The 21,718-nt window shown below is 34.4% G+C and overlaps 1 protein-coding gene across 1 annotated transcript in view; it reads left to right on the forward strand.

Moving 5' to 3' along the window:
- Window positions 1-21,718, forward strand: part of LOC123263793 (neurexin-3-like) — a 763,584-nt gene that overhangs the window by 471,751 nt on the left and 270,115 nt on the right. Inside the window, exon 22 of the mRNA XM_044726803.1 lies at window positions 19,499-19,821. Within this exon, the coding sequence (XP_044582738.1) occupies window positions 19,499-19,821 (323 nt within the window). The remainder of the gene's footprint in view (window positions 1-19,498; window positions 19,822-21,718) is intronic.

A 21,718-nucleotide genomic window follows, 5' to 3' on the forward strand; every position in this document is an offset into this window, starting at 1 on the left:
CATGAACGTTAACTTAGTGGAAAATTTCAAAATTCGTCAAATGTCGGCTAAATTCAGAGTGATGTACAAAAAACCCTAGTGATATTTTTAAAATATTTTTTTTTTGTGACAAGTGGTGACACTTTCTGATCCTGAGATGTTTCATCGACACATAGGCGACACTTCCTTTGTTTCGGACACATGGGCGACACTTCGTGGACACGTAGGCGACATTTATAGATTGTGGACACTTCAGCAACAAATAAGCGACACTGTATGTGTTAGAAATATTCTAGCGACACTTGGAGAACATTTCAGCAACACATGAGCGAAACTTCCTGGATACGTGGACGACACTTCTAGTTTTTTGACACTTTAGCGACAACTACGCGACACTTTCTCTGTTTGAACATTCTAATGACACTTGAAGGACACCATAGCGACACTTACTGTGCCTTGAATACGCCAGCGACACATACGTGCGACTATACACTGAAGACATTATTTTACCTGGTAAGTGCAACAAAACTCAATTTGGCGGGCAACTAACGATTGTTAAAATATTTTTCGAGTTGATTTTGATAGAACACATAGTCAGATCGATTAGAATCCACATTCTTTACAAATTTATTCCTAAAAAATCGTTTCTAGATTCTTGTTTCATTAAGGATAACAGTGAAAAATTTCGGAATTAGTCAAATGTCGGCCAAATTCAGAGTCATGTACAAAAAAACCCTAGTGATATTTTTACAATATTTTTTTTTAGCGACACATGGCGATACAATTCAGAGTCATGTACAAAAAACCCTAGTCTGATCTATTTAAATCCATACTATTTATAATTTTATTCAGACAATAAAAATTGTAAATTTTTATTTCATAATCATTAGCTTAGTGAATAATTTCGAAATTGGTGAAACGTTAGCTGAATTCAGGTCATTAGCAATGAAACCTAGTGATATTTTCATAATTTTTTTTTTTTAGCGACACATGGCGACAATTTCTGATCATGTGACATTTCATCGACACGTAGGCGACATTTCGTGGACACGTAGGCGACACTTCGCGGACACGTAGATGACACTTCGTGGACACTTCTAGTTTGTTGAAACTTTAGCAACAACTAGGCGACACTTTCTCTGTATGAACATTCTAGCGACACTTGAAGGACACCTCAGCGACACTTACTGTACCTTGAATACGCTAGCGACACATACGTGCGACTTTTCACTAAAGATATTATTTTACTCGATTAGTGATACAAGACTCAATTTGGCAGGCAACTAACGATTGCTGAAATATTTTTCAAGTTGATTTCGATAGAAAACATAGTCAGATCGATTTGGATCCACATTCTTTACAAATTTATTCTTATAAAATCGTTTGTAGATTATTATTTCATAAACGTTAACTTAGTAGAAAATTTCGAAATTCGTCAAATGTCGGCCAAATTCAGAGTCATGTACAAAAAAGCCTAGTGATATTTTTAAAATATTTTTTTTTTTCAGTGACACATTCCGACACTTTTTGATTATGAGATGTTTCATCGACACGTAGGTGACACTTCCTTTGCCTCGGACACATGAGCGACACATGAGTGACACTTTGTGAACACTTAGGCGACATTTATAGATTGTGGACACCTCAGTGACAAATGGGCAACACTTTATGTGTTAAAAATATTCTAGCGACACTTGGAGGCCATCTCAGCGACACATGAGCGAAACTTCGTGGATACATGGGCGACACTTTAGTGAAATAAGGGCGACACTTAGTTTGAAACAATCCGGTACACTTGGAAGGCACTTCAGCGACAGTTTCTGTGCCTTGGACACTCCAGTGACACATCCGCTCTACTTTACACAGAATACCTCATTTAAGCCGGTTTGCGATACAAGGCTCGATTGGGCGGACAACTAACATTTATTCAAATTTTTTTCCAATCTATTGTATGAAACGCGTAGTCTGATCTTTTTAAATCTATACTATTTATAAAATTATTCAGACAGAAAAATTTGTAAATTCTTTCCCATAAACATTAGCTTAGTGACGTGTAACACTTTCTCATCCTGAGACATTTTATCGACACGTAGGCGAAACTTTTTTGCTTTTGCAATTCTAGCGACACTTCGTGGACACGTGGGTGACACTTCTAATTTTTGGACACTTGAGCGAGATATGGGTGACTCTTTCTCCGTTTTAAACGTTCCAGTGATACTTCGACGACACCTCAGTGACACTTCCTATGCCTCAGATAGCGATACTTGAGAAAATTTTCGTGGACCTGTGGGCGACACTTTAGCGACACATGGGCGACACTTGGTCCGTTCGATATTCCAGCGACAATTGAAAGACACCCACGCGCCACTTACTTTGCCTAGTATACTTTAGTGACACATGAGTGACACTTCTTGGGCACCTAGATGGCAATTTTCGGTCATGGAACACTTCAACTACACGTGGGCAATACTTTCTTTTCCTGAGATATTTCAGCGATACATGGGCACACTTTTTGTTCCTGGATCACGCCAGTGACACGTGTGCGACATTTTCTTTTATTAGGACACCAGCGACACTTTATGTTAGGCTATTTTTTATTTTCCTTTGAAAATTAGCATACGCTAGGATTAGATATTAACGTCCTGTGATATTTAAAGCATATTTGAAAGAACCGTGAGCAAAATTTTATTTTTTGTGATACCAAGGGGTTCTGTTAATTGATATTCTGGTTTAAGAAAAAAAAATAAATTGTAGTGTTAGACAATCTGTATTTTCCGCAATAAAGTTATTCGAAAATTTTTAAAAAACATTGCTGAATTTTTTTTTCTTACTTCTCTCATGTCTCACATGTCGATTGATATTTATTAAGGTTGAAAAAAAAAAATTTGGATAACGGTTGACCCTAAAGGCCATCCTCGTAACTTCTCGCTCATTCTATGCTTTTGCGCTCAAAATTATACTCAATATACATTTTTTGTAATTTTGAGCTTACTGAGCTAAGAAAGTAACTGTTCTATGCTTTTGAGCTCTGTGAACTCAAAAGTCAAATAAAAGTTTGATAAAACACAAGTTTGTTAGTTTTCAAACTGCTATAACTTTTGAATGAATGACCGATTTTCACGCATTTGGCGGTGATCTATATAGTTTTTTTAACCCTATAAAAATTTTATAAAATTTTATCAGAAATAAAACTGATCTGATGAAACGTTTTAGTTATTACAAAAAAATACTTATTGAAATTTTTCGTTCACGATATCTCTCGAACGAATCAATCGATTTTGACCAGATCAGCAGACATTGATTGACTTTTTTAAGGTTACGAGGTGATTAGTTTTTGGAATTGGTCAGTAAAGCTGTTCAAAAGTTATTATGAAAAAACCCCGTTTTGGAAAAAATTTTTTTCTTGGTTTTTTTTGAGTTTTTTCAAAATCTTCCAATCTGAATCGGCTCAAATTCTCAGGAAATTTAATTTTGATGGAACTTTTTGAAATGCCACTAGTTTGGTTCGATTCGCTCAAGTCGTTCAAAGTTACAAGCAAGTCACACACACACACACACACACACACACACACACACACACACACACACACACACACACACACACACACACACACACACACACGCACATACACACATATTGACACCCTCTTAGGAGTAGGCAGGAAAGCTTCCTAGGGCCTCAAAACATTGAGATCTAATGAAAACTCGTTTTTTGCAAAACGGGGTAAAACCAATAACTTCCCTATTTTTCGAAAATTATTGATTTTCTTAGTAGAAAGTTAAAAAAAAAATTGTTGTAGTCTTAGACAACCTGTATTTTTGGCAATAAAGATATATCTGAGAATTCTAAAAAAACTTTGCTGAATTTTTTTTCTCGCTCTTCACATGCTCACGTTAAGAAATATTTTTTATTGACATTAAATGCACTATAAAATTATTATTTATTTTACGATTTGAGGTTTCGTTGATTAATATCTACGTGTTTTGCAGCCAACCTCACTTTCGTTTTGACATTTCATGCATATGCTGTAGCATAAATTCATGCGCGTGAATTTGCTCGCGTTTGTCACTTTGCTTTTGATTATTAAACGAACTTCGCTCTTTTTTTACTGTTTATTGTTGAGCCTGAACTTCCAGGCCCTGCTCTGGAGTATTGTTGCTGCTCTTCATCCTTGCGGTCCAGAAAAGCTTGATTTTAGAACATCTTCATATCCTCATCCTAGCTCAGTGCTATCATACACAGGAATTGAATTTCCAATGTCACTTAAAAATATTCCTTATCTTGAAAAACTAAACAATTTATCAATCAATGTTTATGGGATTGAGTCAGAATTTACCAAGTCTAAAAAAAATAAGAAAAGCATTATTATTCCAATATACTTAAGTAAATTCAAGTCTGAAAAAGAAACTATTCATCTTTTATTGATTGAACAGTACATCCGTCAATTTGATGATGATTTAGAAAAAATAAAACCAAGATTCCACTTTTCTTTGATCTTAGATCTTTCCCGACTAGTCCGATCTCAAGTAACAGAATCTCATAATAAACATTTCTTTTGAAATCGTTGTCTTAACCATTTCAAATTAGAAAAATCATATGAAAACCATAAAAATGATTGCTATAAAATAAATAAAGCTCGTATGATTTTACCTGACGCAGAGTATAAAATACTTTAATTTTAAAATTTTCAAAAGAAAGATACGTTACCATTTGTTATTTACGCTGACTTGGAATGTATACTTGCACCCCTGGGAGATGATGGTACACAAGAGCACATTCCACACAGTGTAACTTTTTATCAGCATTGTAGCTATAACGATAACTTATCTAAATTTGAAATTAATCGTTTACCAACTTGTATAGAGTGGTTTGTTCGGAAACTAGAAAGTTTAGCTTATGAATTCAATACTTACTCACAGAATAGAATTAAAATGAAGCCACTTACAGAACAACAACAAGAAATGCACAATCAGGCAACTATTTGTCATATTTGTGAAAAACCGATCGTATCACCGAGAGACAAGTGTTATGATAACTGTCACTTTACTGGGAACTATCGTAGACCTGCACATATTTCATGTAATGTAAATTACAAAAAGCCTCAAACAATTCCCGTTGTTTTTCATAATCTATCCGGTAACGATTCACATTTTTGGATTAGATCATTAGCTACAGTTTTCGAGGGTTCAATTCATCTACTTCCTGTCAACAAAGAGCATTACATATCATTTACAAAAACCGTTAAAAATACTTCCGTATCTCTTCGTTTCATAGATTCCTACCGATTTATGGCATCTAGCCTTGAAAAATTAGCCTCTTATCTCGACGATGATAACAAACGAATAACGCGTTCACACTATCCTGATCCGGAACAGTTTAAACTAGTAACTCGTAAAGGGGTTTTTCCATATGAATACACTAGCCGTTACCCGCCCGCTTCGCGTGGCGTACAATATACGCCAGGCGCGAAAAATATTAATTTTGTTATCTAACTACGTAAGTAGTTATATCATAAATGAATTTTATGAAATTTACACACTCAGATAATAAATTAGGGCATTATAAATTTATATGAGTTAAAAATAATGATTGACACAGCTTTCCACATCACCATGGAGGTACTGTGTCATGCGATGCGTCCCCGTTATTTTACATGGCGGGATCCCCAGTAGGCCTACACCATGGATAGATGTGAGCATGAATGTCAGGGTTTGAAATATGTTATTCATATTCAATTTATAAAAATATAGATTAAATATGAAAAATTCAAACTCAGGCTATCATGTTCACGTCTATGAAAATTAATTTAGCAAATGTTTAATAATTTTAATAGCTTTTTAACAAATAAATTATGGCAAAAAAAATTATTAAAAAAAAATAACATCTATAAATTTTAACAAATTAAAAATGCAGTTTTTTAAAAATAACTTTTTGAAATAAATTTGGCGGGTAACGGTTAGTTATTTATAAATCTAAAACTATCAGAAATATTTATTAATTAATAGTATTCTCAAAAGTATAAAATTAAATACTTAAAATTTCTTTATACACGACGTTTTTGGTTTTTCCAATTGGCTGAGGAATGACTATGTTATCAGGTGAACTTACTCTTGAGCATGCCACGTAAAGTTGACCATGAAAGAAACAATTATTTCTTAAATCAATTCCAGCCATCTTCAAACTCTGCCCTTGTGCTTTATTAATTGTCATAGCATAACAAACTTTAACAGGAAATTGCAGACGTTTGAATTCAAAATGATAGTCTGATGGAATTAACGGAATTCTTGGAATGAATACAGTTTCTCCTTGATATTTTCCGGTGATAATTGTGGCCTCAATAACATTTTTGTGTAAGATCTTGACTTGGAGCCTAGTTCCATTACATAATTTTGGAGGGTTTAAATTTCTGAGCAACATTATTGGGGTGCCAATCTTGAGATGAAGAACATGAGGAGGTATTCCTGGTGGATTAAGAGTATGTAAGATCTCTACAGGGTAGTGAACAACGTCTTCGTCCTCCATTACTGTGTCTACCGACTCATATCTTACTTGCTCAGTTGGCAGTTGCTCCAGTAAAAAGTTATTAATAGAATTAGCTTGTTCATTAGTTGGAGTGAGAATAGCTCTCTCTTTTAACCATGAACTGCAATTTTCTCCAGCCTTGTCAATATTCGGGTATATTTTTTCAGTCAAGGTGATTAAATCTGGGACAATATCACAACGAATGCAAGAAACATTTATTTTTCCGTCTTCTTCTGGGATCTTACCGTCACCTATGTCAATGAGTACTTTCGAAAACTCCTCAGCTTGTGAATGTGGTTGAAGATGAACACGCATATTGATAGTCAAAGATAGAACTTTTACCGAAGGCCATAAAAAGGATGACTTGATACAGGCTTGAATTTCATCAGCTCGTGTTCCTCGTGGTACAACAGGCAATGTTTGTCTGAAGTCACCAGCCAAGAGAACAACTACTCCTCCCATAAGTTGGTTGCAACCTCTGATGTCTTGCAGCGTTCTGTTCAGAGCTTCAATAGCTTTTTTGTGAGCCATTGTGCACTCATCCCAGATAATTATTTTTGTTTCTCTTAGTACATGAGCTATATCACTTTGTTTAGAGATGTTACAAAGTGGGGACTCAGAATGACACAAATTTAGAGGTAATTTAAATGCAGAGTGAGCTGTTTTGCCTCCATCAATCAAAGTCGCAGCAATTCCTGAGGAAGCAACAGCTATAGCAATTTTTTTCTCATTTCTAATTTTTGAGAGCAACAAATTGATTAAAAAAGTTTTTCCAGTGCCACCTGGAGCATCAAGAAAATATAATTGCTCAGAATTAGAAATTATCGAATTCAAAATTTTACTGTAAACTTTTTTCTGTTCTAAGTTTAACTTAGGAACATTTTCAGCTACAAATTCATTCAAATAGGTAGTGTCATAAGCCAATTCATTCAGATATTGACGATTGGTGAAAATAAATCTTTCCTCTCGTGATGGGGAGGAGAGACCGAACTGAAGAAGTGTCTTTCCCGACATTGATATAACAATATCTTCAATCAAATTGAGGCATTTGTTGTAAATAATGTCAAGCATCAGCTCGACATTTCCATCTTTTCGTTCTATCTCTCTCCTAATATCTTCAGAAAAATTGTCTCGGTATTTCTCCCATAATTTCTGTGGGTCGCCAACATGACAAAAAACTAACATGATGGCTAACAGCTCACAGATTTTGAACGGAGAATCAGAGATGCAAGCTTCTTCTAGAGTGTGATCCTAATTAGCATCATCTTCGAGAAGACCTAGTGCTCTACATGTTGCTTGAAATGTTGGCTGAATTACTCCATCAACAGTTTTTAAAGCAGAAAATGATACTGGACCTCGAATCTGATGTAATAGAAGACGCAGATAATAACACTCGGCATTACCGGGATGAACGGTATACACTCTACCTAAAACATGATCTTTCTTAACTCCTAAATAACCTGGAACATCCTTACCTTTTTTCCGCCTTCCAAAGTGGTTGTTCTTCCATACATAGTAAGCCGGAACTTCAAAGTATAAAAGAGTTTTTGCAAAATTATCACAGTTGCAAAGTTCAAAAAAAGCCATTAGAGTTGTCTTTAGTGGATTAACAACTTTATCAATTACATTTTCTTCTGTGAAGTAAACTCGTTGACCGTTTTCAATATGTACAGCAAGATGCATGACAGAAGGAAATCTGTCATGAATAGAAAAACAAAGTATGCGCCAAACCGCTTCAGAACTACTAATGTGACGTCCTGCTTGGTACTTTTTCACCTCATCAAAATCCTCAACGGTAAACGCTGCTTGGTCAGATCCTTTATTAAGGTAGTTACAAATGTATTTAATAGACTTAACAGAATTACAATATTCCACATTAATATGAGCTTTAAAAGTACGGGACAGAACGGGATTGTACGGGACTACCCATCTATTGTCAACTTCAACTCCGTTAAGGGTTATTTTCATTCCACCATCTGCTGGAGATTGTCTGCGATACTGAGGATAGCCATCGTCTCCAGTGACAGGTTCTTTTAAAAATACCTTAGGATATCTTTTAGTACACTTTCCTTCAACCATACAGGGTGACATTGAGTTGAAAGAACCACATGGGCCATGAATCATGGTTGATTTTATGATTTCAAAAAGATCTGGATCTAGGTTAGGATCAGGTAATTCAGCGCTTATAATTTGGTCAACAGACTCAGATCTTATTTTTTCTTCCAACCACAGTAGAATGTGAACATGAGGAAGTCCTCATGTTCACAGTCGTTTCTGCCATTCAATAGTGTACATGTGACATTTTGTTTTATCAAAAATACTACCCACTGTAAGAAGCTTCATCATATGTTTTACTTTTACATTAAAAACTCTCGCTACAATGTTATGTCGATCATGTGATTTTTGACCTTGACGCAAAAACTCTGTTATTTCTGGCCACTTGGGATTGCAGGTGAAAGTAATAAACAAATCTGGCCGTCCATAATGTCGAACATATGTCATTGCATCCTGAGTTCGCTCATGCATATAACGGGGTCCACCAGTAAAAGAAGAAGGTAACACAACCATTTTTCCGATAGTTGATGATTGTCCATCATTTTTCGTCAAAGCATCCTTTAAATGAACATATTCCTCACTTCTCAGCTTTTTTTGGTTATTACGGATCCAGTTAAGTCGTTCAGTCTCAATTTTGGCATACATGTCTACTAAAAATTTATTTAAAAGATTACGAAATAATAATAAGCAACCTTCTTCACCATCGCGTTCCATAATCCTGAAGCTGTAAAATTCTGAAGCTGACACGGTTTTATTGAGAGGAGTCTTAGTCTTCTCATCACGCTTCGGAATATTAATGTGATATCCATCTTCTCCATAACAAAACATCAATGGGTATTGCAAAGCATCATAAGCACGGTGTGTCTCGCTGATTCGCACGACTTGATTGCTTCTGCTTTGGAGAACGATATCTCGTTTTTCAAAATCCTGCCCAACGATAAGGACAGCTACTTCCCAAGCTTGAGGAAAATTAAAGCGGCCTTTATGTTCACCAGAAGGTTTTCGATCAGCATTAATCACGACTTTGAACTCCTTTTGACCTTTTGGAACTGAATCTATTGCAACTTTAAAATCAAGAATATACTTATTGTGATCATGAAGCATCATCTGCAATTGATGAGTTAATTTTGAATTAATTCCAGGATAAATGCGACAACGAATATCTCGTTCACTATCATCATCACCAACAAAATATATTTGAAGAAAAGAAGGCTGTTGATCAGAGTTAGCCATTAAACTCCCTATTCTGTGGTAGACCTGTCCTTGAATTTTAAATGTTGGCATAAAATTACCTTCACGTACCTGCTTTCCTCCGAAAGACGTCATTTGAAAGCATCCATTATACTTACGAATATTAGAAAAAAAATGTTCTGATAATGGATGCTGATGAGTAAGTAAACTATGTAAGGGTTCAGGATAAGGACCAAGCTTAGACAGTTGAACTTTACCGCTACTGCAGCACATTCCTCCAGTTTCATCTTTCCATTTCAGAGCACGACACCAAGAGCAAGGTAACCGTGATCCAAGATGTACAATTTTGTCTTTTGAATAGTCAATTTGACAGTTGTATTTAAAACCGAAAAAAGCCTTAGAAGTCCAGGGCAATAATTTAGTTTTTGATCTTTTTTCGAGATATATAACTGAATTTTCTCTAAAAATATGTGGATTTCTGGCCTGATAATTTTTTTGAGCTTTTTTCTTAACTTGAAGATGATTTTGAACATATTTTTGAACAGCTTTTTTCTGGATCTCAGGATGATTTTGTTTGTATTGTTTAACAGATTTTGGTTGACTTCTTTATGGGTTTCCGTGTATTTTGAAGCAGCTTCTCTAAGTTGTTTATCTCTAATTTCACCTGAAAATCTTATTCTTCGTTTTTTACCTTTTTTTGATGGTGACTGAATAGAAGAAATCGATTGATCTAAATTATATAGAACAGTATTGGAATCAATTTGAGTAAAAGATGAATTTATCGTATCGTCAGTTTGCGTGTTGATAGGACATGATACTTGAACATCAAGACGGTCTGATTGAGCAATATCATGGTTGATGGATTCAGTTAATGGAACTAAAGCGTTGAAATGACCACTATTAAAATTTCCAGTGAACATTAATCTTTTAATTCCACATAGTGCTTCGCCGAACGTAGCTACAAAGCAGTTATTTTCATAGACTTTAATTTCATACGGAAATATTTCTGATGCTGCTCTAACTTCACAAAGAGATCCATACGTATCTAACTTTGACATGTCATCAAAGTACAAATGTTTAGTTTTATAAGGTTCCCCAGATAATTGTTGAGAAATACATTTGAACCTTTGCTAGTTGTCAAACACGTAACGAACAATTTTTTTTCTTATAACAGCACTCATTGATATCGTACCATAAAACAAAAACGATAATGAAGAAAAAAGACACGCACCATCACCAGGAATGTGGATTATTTTTAATGAATTTATATACTCCATTAGTGTCGTAAAATTTTTGATGTGTAAATAGAAATTATAAAAAGTAAATAATGTAACTCAACTATTCAGTATTAAATAATGGAAAAATAATTTATATCAACTAAATTATCATCATAAACAAAATAATATTAAGAAATTGAAATAAGATTGTATTAAAAATTTTTTAAATAATTCAATAAAATAATAATCATTAAAAACTAATTGAATAAAAATGAAAATTCTATTTATTAATTGATAATTTAAATTACTTATGATGATAAATCAATTTTTTTTTTAAATTCAAAGTAATATTGAAAATTAAAAATATTCAACAGAATACTAATAAATAATTAAAAACTTACGTATACTGCATAAGCATAAAAAATATTTGAAAAAATATACTTAATTAATTGATGTTCCCAGTAATAATTTAACTTGAAAATGTTATTTTTTTATAAAAATATCACTTAAATCACTTTTTCAATATAATTTTTTTGACAGTTGCTTGTTTACGTTTTTTTAATTGTGACATATGAATGAAATATTAAAGTGAACAATTCATTTGTTTTGAAGATAACTTCAAAGCTTTCAATAATAATAAATAAATAAATAACTAAATAATAAAAAAATATAAATTTTAACCAAATAAATATAAATAAACAAATTAAGTATAAATATAAATAATTGAATATATGTTCACCCATTAAAATTTTTATTTAAAAAATTATATATTTAAAAAAAAATTTATTTTTTTATATTTAAAAAAAAATTTATTTAAAAAGAATTGATTTAAAATATGAACATAAATAATTTAAATTTGGAAGTGTTAATTATACATGGAAATAAAGCTTTTCATCCAGACAATTGGTCACACGAAGTAAAGAAACAGATAATTGGTAAGTAAAAAATAATTAATTAATGTAAACATTATTATATTATTTTATTAAAATTTTTATTTTCTATTTTTTTAGTTAGTTAAAAAAACTTGTGATCATCAATCATAATTTATTATTTTTTTTTTCTATAGACTACGTCGACCAAGTCAATGGGATCTACATTGTTGGCTGCACAACCATAACTAAAGTTTTTTTAAGAGATGGGCGAATTCACGAAGCCATTGGGTTTAAAGAATCTCATCAAGAATCATTCGCTGCAGCGTACGATGATGCGCGAAATGTAATTGTCATTTTTTTATTTAGATATTTTTTACAGTATAATATACAAATATGAATTTTACATACACTTACTTTTTTTATCTTCATTACAGGCATCTTTCCTTCGAGCACTTCACGACACATTTAAATTTTTTAAAGAATTTCAGGACATAATTGAAAAATTAAATGAAGAAAAATTAAAGAGGCTTGCAAAGCAGCAAGAATTGCAAATAAAATGGAAAAAGTTAAAATCATAATTATTAAAAATATCAATTCAATTTGATTGTGTAATTCTATAAAGATTTGAATTTTTTTTTAATAATAATAATCTTGATCAAAAAACAAAGAATATTGGGATCTGTATCTATCTATATATATATAGGAGACTTTCTATAGATATAGATACTCACTCATCACGATATCTCTGGAACTATAAGACCTAGAGACTTGAAATTTGGCAGGAATATTCCTTTTGCCAAGTAGAGGTCAGCTAAGAACGGATTTCACGAAATTCTACCCACAAGGGGGGTTGCGGGGTCGTTCACGAAAAAAAATTCATATTTTTCAATTATGGCTTTTAATAGTTCAAAACTTGGTCAGAATGTTTCAAATTACATTTAGAAATTTTTTAAAAACGAATTCTGTGACATTCCACCCCCCTGGCATGCCCGTGCGTGGGCGTCAAATTAAGAAAAAATTCGTAAATTTCAATCTATAGCTATTAATACTTTGAAACATGGCCAGAATGCTTTTTTGGCGTTTTTGAGCTGTTAAGAATAAATTTCATTAAATTCTACCCCCACATGTCCGTGCGTGGGCGTAAAATTAAAAGAAATTGTACCTTTTAATCTATAGCAGCTAAAGGATTGAAATTTGGCCAGATTGATTTTTTTGGAGTTTTTGAGCTGTAAAGAATGAATTTTATGAAATGCCACCCTCACAAATCCTTGCGTGGGCGTTAATTAAAAATCTATAAAATTGAATTCCTAAAGGATAATTAGAAGGCATTAAATATGAAAAAAATTAAAAATCTATATATATATATATAGGAGATCAAGTTTTTGAACTCATTGATCACGATATCTCTGAAGCTATAAGGCCGATTGACTTGAAATTTGGTAGGAATATTCCTTTCGCCGAGTAGAGGTCAGCTAAGAACGGATTTTACGAAATTCCACCCACAAGGGGGGTTGCGGGGACATTAACAATAGAAAATTCCCATTTTTAACCTATAGCTCCTATCGAATTCAAATTTGGTAGGAATCTCCTATATGTGATGTAGAAATGATCTAAGAGCGGATTTTACGACAATCTACTCCGAATATGGATTGCGGGGGTGGACGTTAACAATGAAAATTAAAAATTTCAGACTTCTAGCTCCTACAGACTCCTAATTTTGTATGAGTTTTGTGTGAGTGATGTAAAAATAATTTATGAACGAATTTTACGATATCCCACTCCACAGAGGAGTGCGGGGGTGGGTCTTAACAATGAAATTTAAAAATTTCCAAGCTATAGGGCCTACAATCTCTAAATTTGATAAGTATCTGCTATATGCGAGGTAGAAATGATCTAAGAGTGGATTTTATGACAATCTACTCCCAATATGGATTGCGGGGGTGGAAGTTAACAATGAAAATTAAAAATTTTCGACTTTTAGCTCTTACAGACTCCTAATTTTGCATGAATTTTTTGTAAGTGATGTAAAAATAATTTATGAACGAATTTTACGATATCCCACTCTACAGAGGAGTGCGGGGGTGGGTCTTAACAATGAAAATTTTAAATTTCCGAGCTGTAGCACCTATAGGCTCCAAATTTGGTAAGAATCTGTTCTATGGGATGTAGAAATGATTCAAGAGCGGATTTAATGACAGCCTACCCCCAATATGGATTGCGGGGGTGGGCGTTAACAATGAAAATTTTAAATTTCCGAGCTACAGCTCCGACAGACTCATAATTTTGTATGAATTTTCTGTAAGTAATGTAAAAATAATTTATGAACGAATTTTACGATATCCCTCCCCACAGGGGGGTGCGGGGGTGGGTTTTAACAATTAAAATTTTAAATTTTCAAGCTGAAGCTCCTATAAGCTCCAAATTTGAAAAGAATCTATATATATATATATATATATATATGAGATTTCCACCTATATATTGACTCATCACGATATCTCTGGAACCATAAGGCGTAGAGATTTGAAATTTTGTAGGAATATTCCTTTCACCGAGTAGAGGTCAGCTAAGAACGGATTTTACGAAATTCCACCCACAAGGGGGGTTGCGGGGGCGTTGAAAATGGAAAATTCCCATTTTTAAACTATAGCTCCTATCTACTCCAAATTTAGAAGGAATCTCCTATATGTGATGTAGAAATTATCTATGAGCGGATTTTATGATAGCTCATCTCCAATAAAGATTGCGGGGTAGGGGTTAACAATGAAAATAAAAAATTTCTAAACTATAGTTCTTATAGGTTTCAAATTTGGTAGAAATCATTTATATGTGATCCAGAAACGATCTAATAGTGGATTTTATAACAACCTCCTCCAAATATGGATTGCGGGGGTGGGTGCTAACAATGAAAATTTTAAATTTCTAAGCTAAAGCTCCCATAGGCTCTAAATTTGGTGAGAATCTGCTATATTTGAGGTATAAATGATCTAAGAGCGTATTTAATGATAACGTACTCCAAATATGGATTTCGGGGGTGGGTGTTAACAATTACAATTTTAAATTTCCGAGCTATAGCTCCTACAGACTCCAAATTCGGTGAGAGTCTTCTATGTGTGATGTAGAAGTGATCTAAATGAGGATTTCAATAAATTCTACCTTCAATAGCGATTGCGGGAGTGAGTGTTAGAATTTTCAATTTCAATTTCCAAACTGTAACTTTTATAGACTCTAAATTTGGTAGAAATCTTCCGGTATAATTTTTCTGTCAAGTTCAGCTAAGAATGGATTTTATTAAATTCCTCACCCAAAGGGGTTTGTGACGGCGTTGACAATGAAAAATTCCCGTTCTTAAACTATAGTTTCTATCGACTCCAAATTTGGTAGGAATCTTCTGTAAGAGATATAGAAATAATCTATAAATTTTCATTGTCATCTTAATTTTTTTATAAAACGGAGTTCTGCCAAAAGAAAAAAAAAAAAAATTATTTTCAAAAGATATGCAAATTCAAAATTTCGCGATTTTTCCAGTTTTTCAATTTTGTTTTTGCAATATCTCGAATGCTATTATATATACAGGAGTGGTCTTTCGTTTGTTTAAAAGGGGACACTTGGGGATATTGAAAAAAAAATATTTCGGAACAAAATTTTTAAAAAATGCCGAATTTGTCAAATTTTGAATTTTTGAAAATTTTCAAAAATGAAGACCGCCAATAAAATTTTGGCTCAATTTTTTAACGTCCCGCTAAGGAAATTGAGAATTTTCAAAAATCGAGAAGTTATTGAGTTTACCTCGTTTTTCGAAAATCGAGTTTTCATCAGATCTCGACGTTTTGAGGCCTTCGTGTGTGTGTGTGTGTGTGTGTGTGTGTGTGTGTGTGTGTGTGTGTTTTTTTTTTTTTTTTTTCTTAGGGGGGGAATCCTTTTTACGGATTCCAGGCATAGCTGTTCGGCCTGGATATGTGGCGACTCGACGCAGCGTCATACTAAAACTCGACGCTAACGCCCCTACCCACTAAACCCTAAACCCCTTTTCTTCTTTCCTCTAATCCCTCATGGAAACCGCCGTCAGGCATTACTTCGTGAGGGGAGGATCTAGCTACTGCTATTCCTTCTGGTGGCTAAGGTGTTATTTTTCCTTCCTTCTAGTTTCTGTCATTTGCCCTTTTTCTTTCAATGGAGCGCAGCTCTGTAAGCACTTCGGTGGTAAACGTGCTTGTGGCGTTCCAGGCAGCTTCGGATGACAGCATTTCTTCTACTATTGACTCTGGTGTGATTTTCTTGTTCAGGATCTTCTCTAACTCATCACGCTGTGGGTTAAAACGAGGGCACTCAAAGAAAACGTGCTCCGCATTTTCAGCAACTCTTGGGCAAGACGGACACTTTGGGGAATTATCGTGCTTAAAGCGATAAAGGTACTCCCGAAAACAGCCGTGTCCTGACAACATCTGGGTCGAATAGTAGTTGGCCTGGCCGTGATTCCGGTTAAGCCAAACGTCAATCCTTGGTATGAGACGGTGTGTCCATCTCCCTGTTGTCGCGGCGTCCCACTGCGATTGCCATCGTGCGATGCTGTTCTGCCGTTCTTTAGCTCTGAGTTCCTTGGCACTTTGTGCGGTTGTCCTCTTTCGTTGGTAAAGGTTACTTCTTTCCTCAGCTAGGACTCTGAGCGGCAAAATTCCGGAAATGACACACACTGCTTCCTCTGATATTGTTCGAAAGGCGCTGGCTACTCTTAGCGCGCTCAGTCGGTAAACTGGACATGCTTTCCTCCATGATTCTTGGATCTCAAGTGCGTCGGCCCAAATGGATATACCATATGTGAGGACCGATGTAACTACTGATGATAGCAATGACCTCCTTGTCTGCTTCGGGCCGTTTCTGCGCTACCGTTGCTGCCAGAGTCACCGACGCAATTTGTGTTCTGCTACTTAAGACCTTACGAATTTTAATGGCCTCTACTGTTACACCACAATCGTTTCCAGCTGCTTCTTGTAAAGCTGTTAGAATGTCATCTTTAGTTGTAGTATTGTCAATATCGCGAATTTCCAGGTCTTCTTCAGGTCCTGTACTAATGACATTTGCGTCCTCCTTAAGTATTCCCGCGATAGTCTTCTGCAGGTCTTTACCTCTATCACTACTGCCTTTCGACAGCGTTATGAGAATGTTCCCTGTCGCGGTCCTGCGTATCTTCTCGACTGTGTTGCGGACCTGATCTAGGTGAACGTCTGCCTTGATCCGTGTAAGTATTTCAGAATACTTATCTTTGTTCGCTGGACGAATAATAAGTGCCTCCGGTCTCGTTGATGTTCTTCTTGGCTTCTGGTTCGGCTTCGGTGGAGGCACCAGAGGTTTTTCTGGGGGCAGTTTCTTGCGCTCCTTCTTCATGTCCTTTCTGGACTGTACCTTTTCCCAGCCTGGCTTCTTGTTCTGTTCACAAGAGTTTTGTGGAAGATCCTTAACCACTTCCTGCTTCTTGATGGGATGACCAGGTCCAACGTCTTCCAGCTTCTTGGGAGTATGAAAAGCTCCGCCTTCGGGAGAACGAATTTTTCTTTTCAACTTCCTCAGGATGCGGCCGTCTTGGTCAAAGGATTCAGTCTCTGCCGTTGTGATAGTTTCACTTTTTTCTTCAGCGACTGATTCTCCGTCACCTTCGGCTCCAGTGTCCATCGCTTCTTCAACAACCACTTGACTGTTTCTCTCCGATGTAGCACAAGAGGTGCGGTGCAATGATGAGCGCCATTCTTCGTCCAGTTTCTTGAATCTTCCAAGAGCATTGACTACACCGGTTGTCTTGGTCTTTATCTCCTTGTGGATATTGACCTTAGTTTGGACAAACTCTTGCAGCTCAATGGTCAGCTTCTCAAGGTGCTCCAACGCTTGCGTTCTCTTCATGTCAGCGCTTGCTTCAATCGCTGCTTGTTGAGCATAAAGCCCGTTTCTATTCTTGTTTGTTTCCTGTAACTTACTCATACTTTTTTGATTTACCAGCGCATCGTACGGAGTAGAGCGGGTTGCCATAACTAGGAACGGGTGTACCCTCGGAGATAGTACTCCTACCCCAGTTCCCTGAGACCTAGCCGACACTTAACCAGTCTCGGAATACACGGACGGACTAGACTCGCTCGGAGCGGTGAAGATTCTGATCTCTAACTAATTCGAGCTCAAAAACGGAATAGGTGCAATTTTAAGCGCTTAATTACGAATGTAGCGGGAAGTTGCAGGGATGGCCTTCAGGGTCAAGCGTTCACCTAATTTTTTTGTATGATACCTTCTACTGATCTTCAAAGATCCTGAAATTTTCGGAAAGGGGTTTTCCTTTTCAAAAATATAAATTTTTAAATTTAAAAAAAAAATTTTTGAATTAAAAAAAAATAATTTTTTTTTGTTTTTTGCAACTTCAATAAAAGGTAAAGTTATGCAGATACATGACATTGTAATTATGAGTATTTAAAAATCAATCACACGACTTGAAAATATTAAATAATAAATTAATTTCAACTTTTTTTTTTTATTTTTTAGACATAATCTTAAAGTCAGGCTTAACGCATGATATTATTTTTCATTTTTTTAACGCATGATATATTTTATCCGTTTCTTCACTTCTATTACAGTTTTTAACCTCAAATAACTCAAACAGATATTAATTTTCTATCAAAATTGGAAATAATTTCATGAGAATATCAATTTCTTTTCGTTTTTTCAAATAGTTATTAACTTACGAATTTCTGCACATTAATAGTTCTCAATCTCAAATTAGAAATTATTACCATGTTTATAACATAAGATGACAAGTGTCGTCAACAACTTCAAATAAAGTAAAAAAAGGATAATTAACAAATTCTATCATGTGTTAAGGATGACTTATTTTACGGATGCAAGATTATGTCCAAAAAATAAAAAAAAGTTAAAATTCATTTATTATTATATATTTTCACGTCGTGAATTTCATTTTCAAATGCTCAAAATTACAATATTATGTATCTGCATAACTTTACCTTATTTAGAAATTGCGAAAACAAAAAAAAAAATTTTTTTTCGAAATTCAAAAATTTTTTTTTTAATCTAAAAATTCATATTAAAAAAAAAAAACCTTTTTCAAAAATTCCAGGGTCTTTTGAGATCAGTACAAGGTATCATACAAAAAAAATTGAGCAAAAATTTTCATCGCAGTCTTCATTTTTGACGATTTTCAAAAATTCAAAATTTGACAAATTTGGCATTTTTCGAAATTTTTTTTAATAGCTCTGAGTGTTCCCTTTTAAACAAACGAAAGACCACTTTTGTATCTCTAATAGCATTCGAGACATTGCAAAAACAAAATTGAAAAACTGGAAAAATTGCGAAATTTTGAATTTGCATATCTTTTGAAAAAAATTTTTTTATTTTTTTTCCTTTGGCAGAACTTTGTTTTATTATAAAAGAAAACTCTCGACCAAAATTCAACCAAATCGAAAGGGGTCCATTCTAATTATTGGTCAATTTGACATGGAATGACCCTTATACATTTTAGGAAATCTAGCAATGTAATTTAAGACCTTAAAATACTTATTTAATTGTTAAATTCTAATGATGTGCTTTCTTTCGAATTAGTATTTTTGAAGCACATCAACAAGCAGTATAAACAGATCTGTTAGAAAAAGTATACTTGTTAATCATTCCAGTTGAATCACAATTCAGCAATGATGCAATTTTGGAATTCCGATGTATTCATATTGGTGGTTATCTCCATAGTGGTATACACATTCCTAACTTCATTGGTCACCTTCAACAGTTTTGGTTTAATGGAAATGCTTACATTGAACTGGCTAGAAACTTTGGTACGCGTGAGCATATGCATCAAGGCATCACACCAATTATTCGAGTGACAGGCCAGTTTGAAAAACGAATTCATCAAGTTCATAAGCCAGTCGCTTTCAAATCAAAACACACATTTATCGGACTCCCTATTTTAAAGGCATATGTTGAGACGAATATATATTTTCAGGTAAGATAATTTTATTTACTTTTGCATTTTTTAAGAATAATAGATCTTAGCATATGATTTTAGCTTTCTTTTATTCCATTGTTTCCCATCAGTATTACTTTTTTTTTAGTTCTGAAGATTACAGGAAACATTTATTCTTTACTGTAGTGTCATCTTCAAGTCAATTTGTGTAGAATTTTCTTGAAATTGAGATGTATTAATATTTAAATAGATCTTCATCGATTTATAAAGAATTGGATTTGTTAACAATACAGCTTCAACGAAATTGAATTTGAAAGTTAAGGGTATTAGGCCTATCAGAAACTTTCATGACGATTATTATAAAATTGTCTGAGATAAGTTTCATTTATTGTAATTGTAACACAGTTTCTAAGATATCATTTATGATTCATAACAAATTTATCTCACTAGAAAATCGAACGCACTTTGCGCGCTTCTGTTTAAATGTTTATTATCGACAATTTAATTAATCAATATTTTTACAAATTTTACTTATTAATATTTAATCGTTGCCATGGTAACGGTAGCTATGATAACCATTGCCAAAAAAGGTCACCATAGCAACGAAAAGAGACAACAATGAATACGTCACATCAACTGTTTAATAAAAGATTCGAGTACTATAATAGACACACTATTATCAATCGGACAGCAATACAACAGCAATACTTTTTACTCGTGAATGGAGTATAAAGCGCTCATGTCAGATAGTAGTTTAATAAAACACAATTTTTTGAATTTTCAAACCGTTATAATTTTCGAATAATTAATAATTATCGACGTCGTCGTTGAATCGCAGCACGCACTACAAACTCCAATATCAAGTAAAAAAAAGTTCCAAATCACCGCAATAAATTTAATTATTCAAATCTTTAAACAACATGAAATAATCAAGTCACCGCAATGTACTTAATTAAAAGAAATGTAATTAAATATTAGAAAAAAATAATCAATTCGTCGCATTAAATTTAATTAATAATAATTAACTAAATTTTTTAAGAAATAATCTTGCGTCGCAATTATCTACTAATTACTAAATTCACCCGTCGTCGGTGAAATAATTGCATCAAAATTTTGTTAATTTCTTAATCGTAATTGAGTCGAGTGATAATTCACAGTGTTTCTTCACCGCGTCTCACACTGTTATACAAAATTTACGTTAAGTTCTCATCTTACATCAGATATTGGGTAAGTTACGCGCCTACTGCCTTTCGCAGTTGAGGCAGCCGCTCCTCAGGTTCTCACTCCGGCGTCGGGAAACCTACGATCTCGCGAACTCGAAGCTCGATTAATGGGTAATCGGTCAATGATAACCCTGGGAGTACAACGTCGATTAAGTACAGTACTAGCTACAATAATTTTATTACAAGGCACAATAAGAATAAAAATGTCCCTGATAGCCGAGTTGGTCGCAACTTTCCGTCGATTTACTGCCGCAACTTGTCACCAAGTTGGCGGCAAGTCTTGGAAATGAACTCGGTTGTTCACCAAGTTGTCACCAAGTTGTCGGCAAAAATTGCTTTCGAAACTCTTTCGCACCAAATTGACGACAAGTTTCTCAAGAAATTTGGCGACATATTGCGGCAGTAGATTGGTCTTGTTTTTCTCAGAAACTTGTTGCCAACTTGATGCCAACAGTTACAAATTCGGAAGTTGACCGCAAGTTATTGCTAAGTTGGTGGCAACTATCTGACACCAACTTGGTTGGTATGAAACTGTGGCTATCAGGAGTCAACACTACAGCCGTAATGAAAAACTGGCGGTACCTCAGTACCTCGTGGAACGGAATTATTACCAGACCAACAACAACAATGACCTTCGAATATTTTGAACGTTAGCTCACGCCCGGCGTCGGCGACAAGTTGTAAAATAAAATGATTATTTTACAACTTGTTAA

The sequence above is a fragment of the Cotesia glomerata genome, linkage group LG1, assembly GCF_020080835.1.
Source record: "Cotesia glomerata isolate CgM1 linkage group LG1, MPM_Cglom_v2.3, whole genome shotgun sequence".
NCBI classification, from domain to species: domain Eukaryota; kingdom Metazoa; phylum Arthropoda; class Insecta; order Hymenoptera; family Braconidae; genus Cotesia; species Cotesia glomerata.